At 38.8% G+C, this 18,759-nt stretch overlaps 2 protein-coding genes across 4 annotated transcripts in view; both read right to left on the bottom strand.

Annotated features, from left to right (window-relative positions):
* The window catches only part of LOC117952152 (RUN and FYVE domain-containing protein 1), a 13,251-nt gene extending 3,659 nt beyond the window's left edge, over positions 1-9,592 (bottom strand). The window contains exons 1-7 of one of the 3 annotated variants that reach the window (XM_034884285.1): positions 9,275-9,592; positions 7,684-7,838; positions 5,217-5,473; positions 3,006-3,093; positions 851-963; positions 486-623; positions 167-257 (exon numbers count right to left, since the gene is read on the bottom strand). In XM_034884285.1, the coding sequence (XP_034740176.1) occupies positions 167-257; positions 486-623; positions 851-963; positions 3,006-3,093; positions 5,217-5,473; positions 7,684-7,838; positions 9,275-9,365 (933 nt within the window). In that variant the 5' untranslated portion in view covers positions 9,366-9,592. Of the gene's footprint in view, positions 1-166; positions 258-485; positions 624-850; positions 964-3,005; positions 3,094-5,216; positions 5,474-7,683; positions 7,842-9,274 lie in introns of all 3 variants that reach the window. The other 2 variants (XM_034884286.1, XM_034884284.1) reach the window with 2 other exon arrangements.
* Positions 9,593-15,008: 5,416 nt separating this feature from the next.
* leprotl1 (leptin receptor overlapping transcript like 1) lies at positions 15,009-18,664 on the bottom strand. The gene is made up of 4 exons (XM_034883025.1): positions 18,522-18,664; positions 17,749-17,824; positions 16,482-16,668; positions 15,009-15,521 (listed from the first exon to the last, which is right to left on the bottom strand). The coding sequence occupies exons 1-4, from the start codon at positions 18,535-18,537 to the stop codon at positions 15,405-15,407; spliced, it is 396 nt and encodes a 131-aa protein (XP_034738916.1). The 5' UTR covers positions 18,538-18,664; the 3' UTR covers positions 15,009-15,404.
* Between the last annotated feature and the right edge of the window lie 95 nt (positions 18,665-18,759).

An 18,759-nucleotide genomic window follows, 5' to 3' on the forward strand; every position in this document is an offset into this window, starting at 1 on the left:
GGTGGATGGATGGATGGATGGGTGGATGATGGATGGCTGGGTGGGTGGATTTGATGGATGATGGATGGATGGATGGACAAAAATTTGACTGAAAGATGCCCTGTGTTCGCTCATTAGATTTAGCCACGCACACAGTCACAAGGAAGTAGAAATATTAAACTGGTACCTGGTTAAAGAGCTCCGAATACGGCATGTTTGACTTCTCCACCTGAGACTCCAGGTCATCCACAACATCTGCATCCCATGACGTTATACTGCTGCGAAATAAAGGAAGGTTAGACATGTTGTAATTACTGTAATGTCCCGGAAACCACGTAGGAGCAAGCCACAGTGGAAAATGTATAAAAATTATGAGGAAGTTTGTGTTCTTTATTTATTGCCCTGTGGAAAACACTCCAACGAGGATGCCTCACAAAAAGATGTGCAGCCCCATCCGAGTGATACGTTTACTGAATGTTGCATCTGTGTGTCTGCCTTCTTCCTACCCGTCACAGCCTTGAGTGTCCTGTAGGGGACAGAGGATGCTCTGTGTGGGACTGTCGTCATGTTTCTCAACCTTCTTTTTTAATATGATGACCTGTTGCTGCAGAGCGTCTCTCTCCTCCATTAGGCAGTCTTTGAATCTGTGATCAAAAAAGTTTTAGACAATGAGATATAGCCTGTAGAGATATTGGGGGGGATGTTTTACATTTTGGAAAAGAGGTTGTACTTTCTAATGTTGAGGTCATAGTGTCTCAAAGCCTGCACATGTTTGTGTCTCACGTTGAAAACCGACACATTGCATACAACAAACATATTAAGTGCGTCTGTAGCAGGTGTGATTGTAAATGTTCAGGGAGAAAATACCCACCTCTTGACACAGCACATCCAGTAACGCAGTTGCTGACAGAGCCACTCAAACTGCTCCGCTGTCCCCTGAAGTTTCCTCAGACTTCCCTCATTCTCCTGCTGCAGCTCCCTTACCTCAAAGACAAGACATCACTTTATATTCCTTGTTCAACCAGGATGTGATGGGGGCAAAAGGAAAGCAGGGAATAATGATTGTGGTGTGTTTGTGTCTGTGTCTGTGTCTGTCAGAAAAAAAAATCTTCTTGAACTCAGTGCCGTCATCTGGAAAGATGAGCAAATGCAACAGGGTAGGACTAAATCTCAGACTCCCAGGACATTCACAATATTTCACTGACTTTATCCCCAGCAAATTGATGTTCTCATTAAGTGACTGACAGCACGGTTTGTCGTTTTGTTCTGTTGGACTTGTGCGGCTCTCGTAGGAGAGATAATTGTAATGCTGGATGGTTTGCTGTTTGATGGACTGGTTGAAACTGGGGCCAGGAAGGGAGTGAGTCTTTGAAGCCAAATGTAAATAACAAAATCCTGACAGTGTCTAGGAATGTAACACTAATGCCCAGACTCAACACACATTAATACAAATCTAATACAAGGAAAGAAAAAAAACATCTGAATCAATGCATTATCTGGAGTAGTTATAGTTTTTCAAATTTGCCGCAGTACATAAATTTGAACCTTGAGGTTTCATGTTTTTTTAGATTAATTATTTAAAATCCGACAGCAGATTTTTCTCTGTTGGAACGGGCGCACCGGCACGTTGACCTAAACGACCCTAAGAACAGAGTTAATCCATTACAGCAGGATGATGTTGGACTGCCCTATTTGTGAAGCAGTTGGCTGCATGCTTTGACAAAGAGAAGTACTCCACAGTATAAAACCATCAAAAGTACATTACTTATCTATTCACGCACAAGCAGACAAGACCAAAGAAGCAGTGTTAAACAAAGTGTCTAATGCTGACATCTGCTGGACAAGAAATCACATTACAACCACTCGCTTCTCTGCCGTGATACCGGTGGGTATTTAAATGTTGGGTTTCTTTCTAATTTACAGTCTTGTATAAAGTACTGGAATGTAATACTTGAGTAAAAATGCACCTGTCTTGCCAGAAAATGACTTTGGTAGAAGTTAAAGTCACCTTATTTAGATCATTGCTTGAGTAAAAGTGTCAAAGACACTGTCAGATATTATGCTTCCTCCTCTTCTTAGGTTTTGACTCATGTTTTTTTGGAATGGAAATTAACATGCAATCTAGCAGCAATAATTTGCCAAACCTGCTTTCTTCAAGTGTAACTAACTTCTTTCGATTTTATTTTGTAGTAACCATTAGCCTAAATAACATGCTTAGGGGAACTGTGGTGAAGTAAAAATATCCATTTTATTAAGGAACTGTAGTGGAGTAAAAGTAAAAGTTTCTTGAAATATAAAGAAAGTAAATTACAGGTACGTGAAAATTCGAATTAAATACAACAACAAAGTATTTGTACTTCGTTTCATTACAACATTGCTAATTACCGTGTGGGAATAGTCTCATTAGGAATGAGTCATCATGTAAATAACCATTCAATGGTTACAGCTTATTAATATTTGTCCACACAAACTCAGCCAACGATGTACGAGCAGCGGTACTCGCTCCTTTTTTTGGTTTCATTTTTCAGGTCCACCAGAATGGTATGTGACGTAAGAAATGTACTCTGTATTTTTTGTCATGTTGTGATGGATAATAACAACTCAAGCGATTATTTTCTTCATATCACTCAAAATTATAAATCACTGTTGTGCTGTCCGTATCAACATTGCTCATGAACAAGACACTCAATATGAATTTCAATTTTCAAACAAACTGCAAACTCCAGCAAAGAGACAGAAAATGAATGGGCAACAATTTTAACATTAACTAATTGTTGTGGCCCCTGTGCATCCCTCTAAAAAAAGTTACAGAAATGTCTGGTTCCAGTTTTTTATATTTAGAAATCTATTGTATGGCACTTTATAGACCAAATGATTGATTAATCAAGAAAAATGATCATCAGATTAACTGATAATGAAAATCAACAATAAAATGTAGAGGACTTGCTTTGGAGTTGTTGTTTGACTCTGTCAGACTCTCACAGACCCAGAATGTGCCAGAGCTGCATTCCATTCTGGTCCCTTACCTCCTTCTGATGAGTGGAGCGGAGGTCCTTCAGATTTTCGGTCAAAGTTTGGTTGGTGTCGTGCAGCTCCTCCAGCTCCACTGTCTTACTGTTGGGGACAATGGCAAAAAGATTTTATCCTCTCTGTGTGTCCTCAACACTGGCTGTGGCTGGTTTAATTTGGAAAGAGTCATATCAGTGTAGTTGTCAGCATCATGTTTGTAAGTTGTAAAAGCTGAAAACCAACAAAAAACTAATTTAAATTGACCTTTAAGCCACTTTTTTGAAGTGATTTTTAAATGTTGGCAAACTCCATTTATCTGATCTCCTACATTAATTATAACACAAAAACTAGTGATGTCAAACAATTACAATATGTAGTGGCAATTAATCACATTAATGTCATAGTTAACTCGCAATTAACCACACACTTTTATCTATTCTAAACGTCCCTTGATTTATTTTTGTCCCATTGTGTTTTCTCATTTTAATGCTCTTATCAATATGGAAAAGTGGATCGACTTGCTTTGTGCAAATGTTTTTTATTAAAAACAACCTTGGCATATAGCCTACTGTAGCCTACTTTCACACAAGCATTCTTACAAGCAAAACGTAACGTTACTGCTCCTAAAATCCTAAAATGACAGAAAGGACAAATGAGTTGCATGAAGATGTTTCATTTAAAGTTTAAATATAATATATGTTTGGTACTCTGAATGCTCTCAAATAAAATAATGGTCCTTAATTTTTGGTGTTTTTCCTGGTGTTTCTTCCACAGATTTTTCCACAGACTCACATGCTCCTCACTGTCACAGACTTATTTAGAAAAATTATATCAATGTTAATGTCAATAGGAATTTTAATGCCCAACGTAAAACGTACATAGTGACCTTTCTGCTAATATTAAGATTGCTTTGATCTTCTTGACTTGTCGGCTGGAATCCTAATGTGATAACTTATTCTGACACTAAGCCAACTCTACACAGGGATTTAAAGTCAGCAGATTGAGGCGTGGCGCGGCATTTCTGCTGACTTAAAAAAAAAGATCCAACCTAAATGTTTTCATTCAGTCTTGAGACAACAGTTAGAGATGAAGTTCTCCTCTGTGGGTTTGCAGAGCAGCTGGTGACAGCTTCACTTGGCTCCAGTTTGCTGGAGATGGTTATCAAACGCTAGTGTTTTTTTTTTTTTTATTCATTTGAATGTTTCTTTTCTTAGTCTGCAGCTTTATCTGGGTTAATGTTTGTTATTATATTTTGTTCGGTTTGAACAGCTGGGTGGAACATGGAGGAACGTGTTTGAATCAAACCATCTACAATTCAACATGGTTGAAGAAAACAAGGAGGTTACCGTGAGCTTTTTGTTCAGATATTTCCTCCGCAACTCAGAGCTGTGACAGGTCCTCTTCTAAAGCACAGTACAGTACGCTTGTGCTTTTAATTAAAAAGGTGTGCACATTGCACACTGAGAAGTGGGTACATTTAAGACCACACACTCAAAGGGATTACCAACAATATTGTTCCTGGGACACTGCTATGTGGCTGCCCACTGCTTAAATGCAGAGATTGAATTTCACTACATTGTACTGTACAATTGTATCTGTCTCTTTTTCTTTCTTCTTTCTATTATAAAAATGGTTTAAAATTATAATGAAATATGATTTTTCTGGAAACGAGTGAATTTGCTTCAGTTTTAGACAATAAAGTGTATTTCGATCATTAATATATATTAAGGATGTAGTCTATATCCAAGACGACAATGGCTCTGGTGCTGCTGGAAATTCCGCCGGATCTCTTTTCGGCCGGATGCGGGTCAACTTCCGCTTTCTTTGTGTTGGCGTTCTAAACTCTGGTGGATTCAGGAGGACTATGTTTAGCTGCTCCTGAGATCTCTGCAGACAGTTGGCTAGACTATCTGTCCAATTTCAGTTTTCTGTTGCACAACTAAAACAACTTTTGAACGTACACGTTTCCTAAAGCTATTTTGCAGCCACACTGGGGCTCTTTCCGGGGCTTAGCACTGCTAATGACGATTGGGATTGATTTAAAGAAATGACAATAACCCAGAGCACGTTTTTCTCCCATGCCGGATTCTGTGTGAACTAGCCAGACCCTCCTCCGCAGCACTGTGGAGGAACGCCTGGCAATGTGAGACTAGCAAGAATGAAACTAAAGATTTTATCATGAACTATTTGGTTCATAGTGTTTCAGAAAGCCTGTAAAGTTGGCCTACCTGCGCAGCTCTGCCTGCAGCGTCTCCGTCAGCGCAGCTCTGCGCCGGGCTTCCCTGTGCAGCTCTGTCTGGAGGCTCTCTGCCACCGCAGCTCTGTGTTGGGCCTCAGCATGCAGCTTCTCCACCAGGCCCTCCAGCGTCACCTCGGAGCTCTGCAGGTACAGCATATCTGAGCTGACCTGCCGAAGCAGCTCCGCGTCCCGGGAGCTCGCCTCCGTCAGCAGGACCACACGCTGCTGCAGTAGGTTCACCACGTCCTGCAGGCAAGACACATGGAGAACCTGACACATTCTCACACATACAGATAGGTAAGGACTCCATAACAATCCACATTTACTTTTGAAAAATGTTACTACAATACAACAAAATGTACACAACCAAATTGGATTTACGGCTTTTATTTTTCAACAACAACTACATCAACTATTTTATAGAATGCTCTCTAGTTTTCTTTCTTGTCTCTGATAAATGATGTTACCTACTTCAATTCAGTTCAATTCTGTTGTTTTTATAGTGTCAAATCATCACACGAGTGATCTCAGGACACTTTACAGATAGAGTAGGTCCAGACCACACTCTATAATTTACAAAGACACAACAATTCCCCCAAGAGCAAGCATTTGGTGCAACAGTGCCTTTTCATAGGCAGAAACCTTGGACAAAACCTGACTGTTGGTGGTCGGCCATCTGCTGCTCCCGGCTGGGACACAGAGCCACTGACACAGATATAGAGTAATGTGATTCATAATAATAGTAGCAGTTGGTATGATGAATAGTGGCAAAATAGTAACATTAAAAATAACAACTGTGATATTTATTGTGATAACTGTGGCTTACAGAGTGTAATAGCTATATCTCATCTGACACAGATGCTTACATAAAGGTCCATGAACCCAAAATATACATAAATGGAATATATTAATCTAATATTACTTAGTACACCCTGACTTTTTAAGATCTCCCTGGAGATGTCCCGATCATAGCATTATCATCTTACACAGACTGCTTGAGTGATCAAATCAAAGACACCTCCTTTATATAGGTCAAAGAGTTTGTGGCAAGCCCAAACCCAACACTATATCAAATCTATGTGGGGAAAGTGAGTGAGCCACACTCTCCAAATCTCTAACAAATACCACTGAGGTCTCTAGAGTTGTATGTATCATTTTGTCAAGTGGATTGTTTGTACTGTAATTTTATTATGCTGGTCTGTTCTACGCTATTGCATGTCTGTCCGTTCTGAGAAAGCGAGACCTCCTCAGTTGCTCTCCATCATTTTTTTTCCCTGTCAAAGATTTTTTGTGGAGTTCTTCCTTTTCCGATTCGAGGATCAGAGGACAAAAGATGTCGTATGCTGCACCAATTGTAAAGCCCTCTGAGGCAAATTTACGATTTGTGATATTGGGCTGAATAAAAAATGGACTTTACTTGAACAGAGGAGCTGCTCATTTGTTACTATGAATCAGGGATTTATCTTAAAGGTCAAAAATAATAACTGGAATATGAAAGAAGAAGAAGAGTCTCAGAGTTTTCTCTCATCTTTCCTTTTCCCCCTGGCCTCTAAAAGTATTAAAATAAAGCAGTCAGCAAAAAAAAAAAAAAAAAAAGTTGGTATTCAATGCCGAAACCTCTGCATTTACAGTATGTTAACATTGGCACTTACTTGGAGCCTAATTCCAGTGTAATTTCAGTAATTGCAGCATAGGTGGCAGACTGGTATGGTCATGGCTATGTGCATTTCAATTATGGGATTGTAATGAGGTTAAATGCTACAAGATTAAATGACACAAATTGGACAGAAGTTGGCCTTCAGGTAAGTATTTCCTAACAAGACTGCTACACCAACGTTTGAGGTTAAAATAGAGCTGAATGTTGTTTTGGGAAAAGTGATTTGGTGAAAGGAGTCACTCATAGTGATCATCTAACTTTTCTTGTTTTTTTGGCCTTTTTGAACTAATAGTTTTGGTTTTACGACACATTTATTGTCTGGTTCATTCCCAAGCTGAAGCATGCAGATTTTGTCAGCCAACAAAGCACTGATAAATCCACTGTACACTTCCTTTCCTGCATCAAACAGCAGACAACATTAGAGCCTAGCTGGTGAAAAAGTGGAACATTAGCAGTTAAAGAGCCAGATGGTTTTTTTCTCAGAAGTTTGTGGAGACCAAAACAGAGCAAACATTTATGTGAAAATCTGGGAGACAGAAAAAGACTCCACATGAATGCTTACGGTGCTCTGGATTTGCTAAATGCCCCCAACAAGCATTTATAAATATTTATTTTTATATGTATATGTATATATATATATATATATATATATTTTTTTTTTTTTTGTGCCAGTTAAATAAAAACACCACTAAACCTAAAAAGTAAAGTTTCTTTATGACCAAAACAATGAGCTGGAAGATGCTAAAATGCTCAATAACAAAAAATCCGATTTTTTTCTTTTAAGTCCTAATCTGCTCACCTGTTGCTGGTGGATCCTGCTGAGGAGTTGGTCCTCTCTCATCCTGAGCTCCATGTTCAGCTGCTGCTGGTGGAGGAGTTGAGCGGTCGCAGCTTCCAGATCATTCTGCAGCTTCCTCTCCCTGTCTCCGGCCATCAGGAACTCCCTGTCGAGCACTGCTGTATTCACAAACAACAGACCCAAGTCACGTTTGGGCCGCTAAACCGTTGCTGTGTAGACCATTTTCATTAAAAACAGAATATCTGCTGAATGTGTGCCACTTGGAAGTGTTTTCATGAAAAAGTATTTTGCTGTTTTTTATTTTTACTGTTCTTGCCTCACAGCATAAATTAACCATAATGTTTTAAACAATAACACTTTAAATGGAGGAGCATGTCAGCTGTTGACATCTCTGGCGTTGAAACACTTTCCTCTCACTGGAGTTTTCCCACTCTCCTCACCTCATCATGGACTTATGTGTCCCTAAAACGTATTACACATATTTACATTGGATTTCAGCTCTGTTGCCATCCTCATTTCTCACTTTAGTGTCCAAAACATTCATACTGTGGCTACAGTCTATCATCCAACCATTGTCATAGAGGTGGATAAAGATTTCAAAATGTCTTCCACAATTTTTTTTTTTTACATATTGTGTTGATACCTAACTGGTACTTAAAATATAACCCTTAACAAAGACATTCTTGACAAGCAGAAACAACATTCTTAATTAGATATATGTATCTTAAGTGGCATGTGTGCAAATCTGATTTTGATGTTTGCCAAATTTGTATTCTAGTCCTTGATATTCAATAGCATCACAGTCACATGCATTGCCATTGCATGGAATTTGCAACAGTTAAGAACATAAATATAGAATAACTATTGGACCTGATTTTTTTGGTTGCCAGCTGGCTCACTGCTTGAATAAGTAGGAAAACTACAGCTTTGTCTGACTTTGTCTTTCTCTAGTCAAATGTGTTCTCTAAAAAAATATTTAATGCCTTTATGGCTTCAAACATGTTTCACTTATGGTGCTCAGACCTAATCTGATTACTTCAGTGGTAATGGCGTATTGTTGCTGTGGCGTATCATAATTGTTTTCATATGATAATTCTGTTATCTCGTGATCATAGCAGTAAATGACACACCTTTACAGACAAGGAGGCATAGTTCACTTTCAAGTCATGACCTTTGAAGCTTGTTATATTATCTACTATGGACGATGCAGGGAGGAATATTCACAGGTTAATCTTGCTTCTTAAGCATGTAACATGAATCTGTGGTTCATTTTATGGCATGAAACCAAATATGAACATCAAACTAATACATTATAAAAACATAAATAAGAGAAAGTATGAACTCTAAGACACAACAGTACTATCTGTCAAAAATTACACTTTGACATTAGATTGCATTACTCTGGCATTCATCCGAATGTCTGAATTTGCACTTATTGGTGCCTCAAGTGCAATTAACACAACTGTGAACTGAGGAGACAAAAGATATAACAGACAAAAATAGATTACATTGGCAGTTAACACTAGACAGAACCACTTTTGGGTCTGAAATGTAAATGTATAACTCTATTCTCAGAGGTCAAATGAGTTACCTTTATCATAAGCCAAGCGGGTGCACTTGGCCGTCAGATACTGGATCTGACTGTAGTCTTCGTCCCTGTGTGCTCGGAAAAACCTCCTCATGCTCACCGATGTTTGAACTGCTCTCTCCAATTCCACTCTATAGCTTGTTCCAGCTTCCCATGATCCTTAGGGCAGGGCAGGTGTGTCTCCCATGGTCATGATTGAAGACCGTGTGCACATTTCTTGCCATATTTCACTCTCCCTGTATAGACAGTCACACCTACAGAGGGCAAGTTTAAGCATAAATCCAAGCTGCTGTTTTCATAACATGGAGGCAAGGCGTGCTGCGTGTGTGTGTGTGTGTGTGTGTTTGTGTGTGTGTGTGTGTGTGTGTGTGTGGATGCGTGCGTGTGTGCGTGCATGTTCAGACCTGATGTTTTGTTTGCCATCTGGCTCACTGTTTGAATAAATAGGAAAACTGTGATTTGTTTTGTGCACAAATTGAAGGTTTGATCTGAGTTAAATGCAAATTTTCTTTTAAAATTCTTCCCCCAGGGCATTAAGTTAGGCAAGTCAGGCATGTTGCATCTAGCAGGCAGGCATCTTTATAGCAGCAGCCTCCAGTTAGTTCTTTTACAATATAGGATTGCGTAAGGGATGTTATGGAGGAAAATACCTTTGGAATTTAATAAGAATTGATGTACAGTATCAAACATGCTAGTATTGTGTGTTAGTAGTTTGCCTGTAGAATATAATGGTAAACCTTTTTTTGTTGCAAATTTCTCATGAGATACTGTCCCTAATCCTACTCCACCCATTTAAAGAAGTCTGATACATGCATCCTAAGATTGTGTCACCAGTGGTACATTTGCACGTGTACTCCAGTACTGTAAGTACAAATTTAAAGTAGGCTTGCACAATTAATCATTATAAAACTGTGATTTCGATTCACCCCTGTTCGCGATTACATTTAATAACTTTATTTTTTATTTTTTGTAATGACTTTGATTCTCATTTAATTTTACAAGCCGACGGAATCACAATTGCTACTACTTTCTTCTGTGAGTTTTAAACATAGACTGTATGAAATAGATTTTAAAGTGCTCCCAAGCACTGCAATGCTTTCACTTCTCTTCATTGAAGCCTCTATGTTTACAGGCTTGTGGTGATGAGCAATGTGCTATAGGTGCCAATCAAACAATCTGTTTGGTACTGCCAATTTGTATTGTTTTGTCATGGTTCATGTCTGCAATAAACATTTCACTTTGTGAGAAAATAATCACGATATCAATTCTAAGCTAAACAATCGTGATTCATATTTACTTGTACTCTACTTTTCATGACACTTTCTTCTTCTACCTCTACCTTTCTAAATTTCAGAGGGGATTACTGTACTTTTTACTTATTGAAAGCTTCAGTAACATAATTTTGTCAAGGTGTCACTTAAGAACTTGTGATTGGCATTTCTCACTAATTTCAGAATATTTACAAACCAATCTATCGATTATAGACAAAAATAAGTGGCAAAATAATCCATATAAGAAAATTATCATTAGTAAGCAGCTGCTTATAAACCAGTCAAACATTTGCTACAACAGTAAGAGCCCACTTTTACATTAATGCATGAATAATACCAATCTAATGATATAAAATATAATAGTGTAACAGTCACAGGGGACATTTTTCTGCATTGAATACTTTTGATACTTTAAAGACATTTTTCTGATTATACTTTGCTTAGATGACACCTTTAATGCAGGACTTTTAACTTGTAACAGAGTATTATTGTACTTAAGTAAAGGATTTGAATACTAACTTCCACCACTGACAGTCACTGTGTGCTGTAATGCAAATGCAGATCTAGATGCAGATTAATAATTCTACTCAATGCTATTAAGATAATAGATTTAGAAGACTGTCTGGTTTGTTTCCCAGTCTTTGCATGTCATTTATTCATTTAATAACTTAAGTATTGTTTTTATAAATAAAGTACTGTATTTTTTTAAGGTTTTGGTGACATCTCTCAGGCAGAGCAAGAGGCCACACAGAAGATTATAGAAGTTACTTTTGAAATATTCTCACTTCTAAGTGTGAAGTTGCTGCTCGTGGGTGCTAGTTATGTCTATAAATGAGACACTGCGATCTCACTCATCTTACTCTTATTTTTGCTCAAAATTGGTCAACTGTGTCTAATTGTATGAGACTTTGCATGTTGCTGTTAATACTTATACAATCATATGTGATGCCAGCAGAGGGAGACACAACACAGCTACTCCCCCGTCTACGGTCAGGAAAGAATTAATTACTTTGAATGGTTCTGTGTGTTAATTTTTACTAAAAGAGAGGTACACAATTATTATACCCACTTGAGATCAAATTGCGCTGTATGTGCAGTAAAATCATCCATTACACCGCGTGGCCTACTTAGTTTGTCTTGTTGTAGCACTCAGTGCACTCAGGAGAATCCATTTTTACTAGAAAAAAACAGTCAACAGTAATATTAGTAAAGCGTATTTCCTGTAAAGCCTTGTAAAATGAGTGCGTCTAATATGCGCCTATCTGATCCAGTCATTCCAGCAAAGTAAACACATTCGTAGTCATTTAAAGGAGAGGATGTTCAAAAATGGCGTTTATTAAAAAAAAAAAAAAAACATAATAAATCCACCATGCTGACTTCTGCCTCTTGAACAGAAAAGTAGTAAATAGAAAATGGCGTTAAAATAAATAAATACAATACCCTCCCAAATCTGTGAGAAACAAAGCGTAGCATTTCTCTTAAAACAGAAACCCATCCCACAGCTACACAACAGATTCTGTCACGTCGGGGAGTTTTAACAGCAAACTACAAAACAGAGTCAGAAAGTCACAAACGGAGCTTATGATTCATAGTGTCATACAGACGTTTAGCCTCAGGAACAATATGGACAATATGTTACCGTGCTTGATAAACCATAGAATGACTTACAGACCCTCGTCACTACCCGATGTGAGTCAAGTGCAGATGTGAGTTGCACATGCGTCATTTTGCGATAATGACAGACTTCACGCAGATCTGTTTTGCCGTTAGCCACAGAATAATGAGATACCTTACATAGCAGTAATTTCTTATTTAGCGTAAGGTATCACATTTCCACAGCATGATCCCTGATGTCAGTTGCTGAAGTAGCCTACAAGAACTTGCTAACGAGAGACTTCTGTAATGTCAGTACAGTACAAATGGACCTACATAACTAAGTTTGTTCACTGCTGGCTACAAGTTAGCAATCGAACACAACAAAGGCTGTCACTTGAATCAATCAAACAATCATAGAAAGCTAAAATGTTTGCCGGATCCGTATCCATTGGCGCTATGCACTGGACTCACATTAGGGAGCGACACCCCCACCAGTGGATAAATCTACTGTTCAGAGCAAGTTCAATTAGATTACAAGTGGTGTTACATAACAAAATGCACAAATCATGTCAGTAGTTTGTATTATTCAGTAAGTAATTTTTTTTACTGGAACTAAAACGCTGTCATTCTTATGGTGATTTTAATACAATCAGTGCCTTCACTGAGGTTGTGGTCTCTGGAAGAGTCACAAGACAGACAAAAGAAATGTCAATGTTCGTAATACCAACTTGCTGTGCTAAAACCCAGATGTTAGTTTGTATTTTTAGCCATGAATTCCCTCAGGTGATGTCCAATGCTTTTCTCTTCCCATAGTATTTTTTAACTAATGTAGGAAATACTGTGGGCAACTTGTGATTTTCACTTTATGTAGGTCTTCGTAAATTGTAGCTGTTAATGTGACTTAGATGAGAAGACAGATATTCTAATGGCTGTGCTTTAAGTATTGGGCTGTAACCAGGTGGTGATTAGCTTAGCATAAAGACTGGAGGAAGGAGGACGCAGCCATATAAAAAAAAAGACAGATCAACAAAGTTCACTGATTAACTGCATCTTGTTTGTTTCATCCTCACACAGACAGATGTAAAAAGGACAAAATGGTGGTTTTAGAGGGAGTAATACGCTATGACTATTTCTAGACAGTTTATCCAACAGTTAATAGTGAAAGCCCACAAATCCATCTACCCAACAAGGTCATTTTGTCACGTTTTTATATATTTGTTTGGATAAGATTAATTAACAAGATACAATGTGCTCAAAAATGACCTTTAGAGTTGATATAAGGGCCGTCTCCCCCTACTTCCAGTCTTTATGCTAAAATAGGCTAATCTCGTCTATGCTTCCATTAGCACACACACATATGAGAGTGGTGTCAATCTTTAATCTAATCTAAAGAAAATCAAACAAGCGTTTTCCCAAAACTATTTCTTTAAATGTGTTTATTTTTTACTGTATGTGGGCTTTAAAAATCTGGGGGAAGAAGGCATTCTGAATGTGGGACAGAAAGTGTGGATATTATGAGTGTCAATTTACTTTAGAACATGTCTTAAATGTTGAATGGAAATCGGCTGTGTATGGTAACCCATGGTAAAAGTTCATGCTCGGCTGGCCCATAGCGCATAATTTGTGTTTTTAAAATGATTTCAAATGTGTTTTGGATCTTCCAGAGGGCACATTTTTTAACCATCAACAAATCCCCCAAAAACTGAATTAACATCAACATCTAAAAAGGAAACATTCAACACACAACACACCAGTGCTTTACGAGGCTGCAGATGCTAAACTCCTCGTTTAGCTACCACTAATGCAGTTAAACAGGAGAGCCTCACCTGACTGACTGCAGGCTGCCGACAGATTACACAACCCAATTTACATATTTCCTTCATGCAGGCCGGAGAACACTTCAAAACAGATCATAAAACATAACTGTGTAAAATAACTTTTTATCATGAAAAATGCTGGTGCGAGAAAATGTGACCAAGTCTGGACCTAATGTGCTTCTAAAGAAAAATACATTGACACTAAGATAATTTTTTTTGAAGGGGTCACATTTAAAAGCTTAAGGGCTGTTAGTGAGTGACCAGGCCTTGGTTATATTTTAAGTCGCCTAGTTCTTGAGCGTGGCTCCCTTTCCAACAAGGCTGGTGTTTTCAAGCTAATCCTGCGCTAACCGGCGACTACTAAAGGCTTGTCATGCTTTCTTGACCTGACACAGTGGCGCTTACCCTTAGATTGAGGTTAAGTAAAAGTGAATAAGCAGCCTGCATCCAGGTGGCACCCAAGTCGGTTTAATTTGATCTCTGCGGTGTTTGGATAAATCCTGTCCTCTACGTTCAGAGAAAACAAACACTCTGCTGCTGATGAACACCGTCTCCTTACTTTTAGTAATGGTAAATTACTTTTATGTATTGCAGACATTAAATAAATAGAAGAGATAACAAATTCCGTATTACCAACATGGTACCAAAATGAAACTTAACCTTGGAAAGACAACTGATTACATTTCCATGTAACATGGTTCGAATGATGAGAAGCAGTGGTGGCAGTAACAGCCCAGTTCTTTAACAAACACATACTGATCTTCTAGACTTTCACAGCTTAGCGCTGGTAGCATTACATTAGCAGAAAGCTTATTAAAAGTTAATAAAAAAAGCTAATAAGACTTGAGCCAAATGGAAACACAGAGCTTTTGCTCATCTTAAGTGGTGAAATCTGAGCTTGAATGGGCAGATCTACTGTCAGAATTCTGCTGATTTACACTCAACTCAGCCCTTTGCCTGGAAATGTACCCCCATCTGTCCAGTCAGTGTGGAGAAAGCTTCTTCCAGAGCTTTTCAGAATGTCTACTAAATAGAGAAAGGAGCCAAGACATTTTAGGCCTTTTTACACATTCAATTGGATTAATTGTAACATGTTTTTACACACATTAAATAAGCAGTTGATGTTGTGTTCATCAGCCTACAATGCTTAAAAGGAAAACACACAAATTGAGAAAAATTCTAAAACACAGAAGTCAAAAGAGCATAACTAAAAAGAGTTAAAATCCAACTGAAAGTCAGCATTTTCCATCCCACTTGTGTCAGTTCAATATGATGCAGGCGGTACAAAAAAGAAGAAAAAAAACAAAGTATTGCACTGGTTTGGTGTGAGTCTATGGATGGGCGGTCATCATATAAATAACAACAAGAAGAACCAAACAGTAATACCATAATAATAATTGTAACGCTAATAAGAACAGTTCCGACTAAGGTCCCCCTCCCCCTGCTGTTTTACCACTGCTGCCAACTGAAGTCGTCGTTGGATCCAAAGACCATGAAGAAGCCCAAGATGGTCCCAAAGATGACTATGTTACCCGTTAGCACGAGCGCACACGCTCCCCAGGCAATCTGTAAACCAAAGCATTTATAATTCAGGTTAACAAATGCTGCTGTAAACGCTGCCAGGCTGCAGTGCATATTTAGGCCAAACTCTAGCGGGTGTCAGCAGCAATAGTTTCACAGAATCGCTTCCACATGCTGCTCTACAGTTGTATGTTCAGGAAACACAGTTGGATGACACATTAACAGCAGCCACTAGCTAAATGCTAATCATGTCCTCCTGCAGCTGGTGCATCTGTCTGCCCTGTCAGCTCCTCTACTATGTGGTCATTTAAACCAATCAAACTGCCAGCTGATGGAGCCCAAAAAGCACACATAATTTTCCTAAAACAGGGGTCACTGTACTTCTTAGCAAAAATTACTCAAACAGGAGGACAGTGCATTTGTTGGGGATTATTTTCAGCTGTGGTTAAATCCACATTTGGTACTCTAGTGAGTATTCAGGGCAGCAGGACCGTGTATGTGGGATTTTGTCAAAACAAACTACAGTGTTTGTGTTCATGGCAAAAAAGGAACACGCAATACTGTGGCTCACTGATGTGTAGAATAGTTTTTGGAGCAAAGGAGCTATATGGCACAGAGGAAAATGTTATGTCAGGCTTTGCATTTACTTAATACACTTTGTACATTCTAATATATCATTTTATTATGTACTTTCCAGACTAAGTTAGTATCAGATTGTGTTTTTGGTTCTGTAATTAAATCAGGCTCTTGTAAAACAGGATGTTGTTGGGGGAGACGGAACATGAGGAAAAAAGAGACAGAAAGTGAAAAACTTATTTGGAGCTTCACAAGTTCTTGGTGTCGAAATTGAGCCAGCAAGCAGCCATACCAAAAGCATTTGTTGTTATATGTCGAACAGATGTAGGTTGAACAGAAATGTAGCTTTTAAAAGTAATCTTACTACAAATCTGTTTACATTATTCTTGACATTACTGTAAACAGCACTAAGAAGCTTCTTTGACTTACTACTTCAGCTCTTGCGAAGATGATGGGCAGGCCGAAGGCTGAGATGACGATGCCCGTCGTGAGGAAGATGGCCAGCTCTTTGCAGGCGTTACTGGCCGAGTCTGTGTCGTCGACCACCCGCCGTGAGATGCAGTAAGGGATGGGAGAGAGGATGTAGAAGAAGAGGAGGAACAAAGGCCAGTATTTGCTGCAAAGAGAGAGATAAATACTCACGTGAAGCAATGCAGTCAAGTGAATTGAAGGCGTAAGGACTAAACACGGTTCAGCACTCAGTACATTATCTTTCTTCACTAGTGTATTTTATGAAGAGCTGATTTTCTACAACATAATACCTATTTTCTTTTTCTTTTTACCTAAACAAGGTCTCTTTTACATTTGGCTATTATAGAGTTGAACAGTTAAACTTAACAGTGTATATAACAGTGAGTTTTAAACAGTAAACCTTACTGTTAGTAACCAACAACACAAAATGTAAAAAATTATACAGACACCGATTTATAGGCTCAAATTGGTTGATAATATCAGTCAGACTTTACTGATAAATATCACTATTAGATGTACAGCCTTGTTGCCCTGCATTCTCCGGACTGAAGCTGCAGTTTAGGATAAGGAAAATGGCTGGAACCTTGTCAGAGTTGTTTTGAATAGGCAAATCAGCCATATCCAACCAACCACACTCGAACTGTAGTTATTTCAGCGGACATTATGCTTACATGTTAGCCTGGTTTCAGACCTTTAAATTCAAATAGGATTCTCATGTTTTGCCAAATGGCTGCAGTTTCAGCTGGTTTGAGAAACAGTCAACCAATCAGAGCTTTGTTTACAAGATTAAGAATGGGGCCAGTTTCTCAGCTATTTACTTAGCCACATGCATGAAAGCAGTACATTCGCTTACAGAAAAAACCCTTATATCGCTATATTATTTTTTCAATCATCTTGGAAAATGTTAGGTTACTGCTCTGAAAATGATGTTCAAATTACCATACCACAAATAAACCTAGAGGGCATTTAATATTCCACCTTAAAATACTAAACAAAAGTCACCGAACGGGTAAGAACTAGGTAGGTTATTTTACACACGTCTTTGTCTCATCGTGTGGCGGGTTAGGGAGCCCCAAAGCAGGTTAATCCAGATCTGCATTCACATTTCTAAAACCTGTGATGGGATCAGCATGGGATCAATGTGCATCTGAGTGCCAAGTGTCCCTCACACACCCAATATCATGCTCACATGGTGTGTGTGTGTGTGTATGTTGGTGGTACTTACTCGTACACAGGGAGGGCACATCCTAGCATGAGGAACATGAGGCCAATGGCCCCTCCAAAAGACAGGCTGATGAGAGCTACAAGAGAAACAGAGGAGAGGATATCATCATGGGAAATATCACTTACTTTCTCGCTATTTCTTCACGTGTATCCCAAGACCCTCAATAATCACATCGTAGCAGCAGGGCCCCTGGCTACTATAACGTTAGCTACCATGTGATGAATCAGCTGATTTCACGTGGAACAGCGACATTTGGAATCAAAGACATGCTATTAGGGCATCATGTTAAACTCTGAAAGCAATACAGTCAGCGTGGTTGCTTGTTAACAGCGATAAATCCAGGAAGCTCAAGCTCGCAAAAAGCACAACATCTCAATCAGCGAATGTGATTAACGTTAATGTTATTAAGGTTAAGGTGCAGCTAACATTGGCATTATAACGGTAACTACTGAGTTATTATACCATATAAGGGAATGGCATTAAATTCGGTATTATAATGTAACGTTACATGGCTGCAGTGTGTCAACTAACGTTGATAAACAGTGAATTGTGTGCACTAAATACCGGGTGCTTCTAGCCCACGGAAGGAAGGCTATTCAGCTAGCTAGCTATATAACGCTAATGACTGTATTGGCCCTTCGACTGACTACTTCACATTACCGTAAGCTAGCTGGACGTGACAAATGCGTCCGAATGTCTTTAGAATAAGGTTATATAAACTGAGTTGGAATTCAGAGGCGTTCTGAAGTAAACGAAAAGTGGAAATGTCTTACCTTTGATCCCAGCCATTTCTTCTGGACAAAAGCTCGACAGCCCTGACGAATGACAACAGTGCCCCCCTCTTCGGCTGTCGAGTTCGACCGAGTCCGAACGAACCTCCAATCCTGCCTGTCGTGCTGCCTTCCGGTGCTACTAGAAATGTTGGATGGATGGATGGGTGGATGTTGAGGCCTCGATTATTTACCTTGATCATTCATTGACTTTTGGAAACCTGTTGCATTTATTGAACGT

This window comes from Etheostoma cragini, chromosome 10 (genome assembly GCF_013103735.1).
Source record: "Etheostoma cragini isolate CJK2018 chromosome 10, CSU_Ecrag_1.0, whole genome shotgun sequence".
Classification (NCBI taxonomy): domain Eukaryota; kingdom Metazoa; phylum Chordata; class Actinopteri; order Perciformes; family Percidae; genus Etheostoma; species Etheostoma cragini.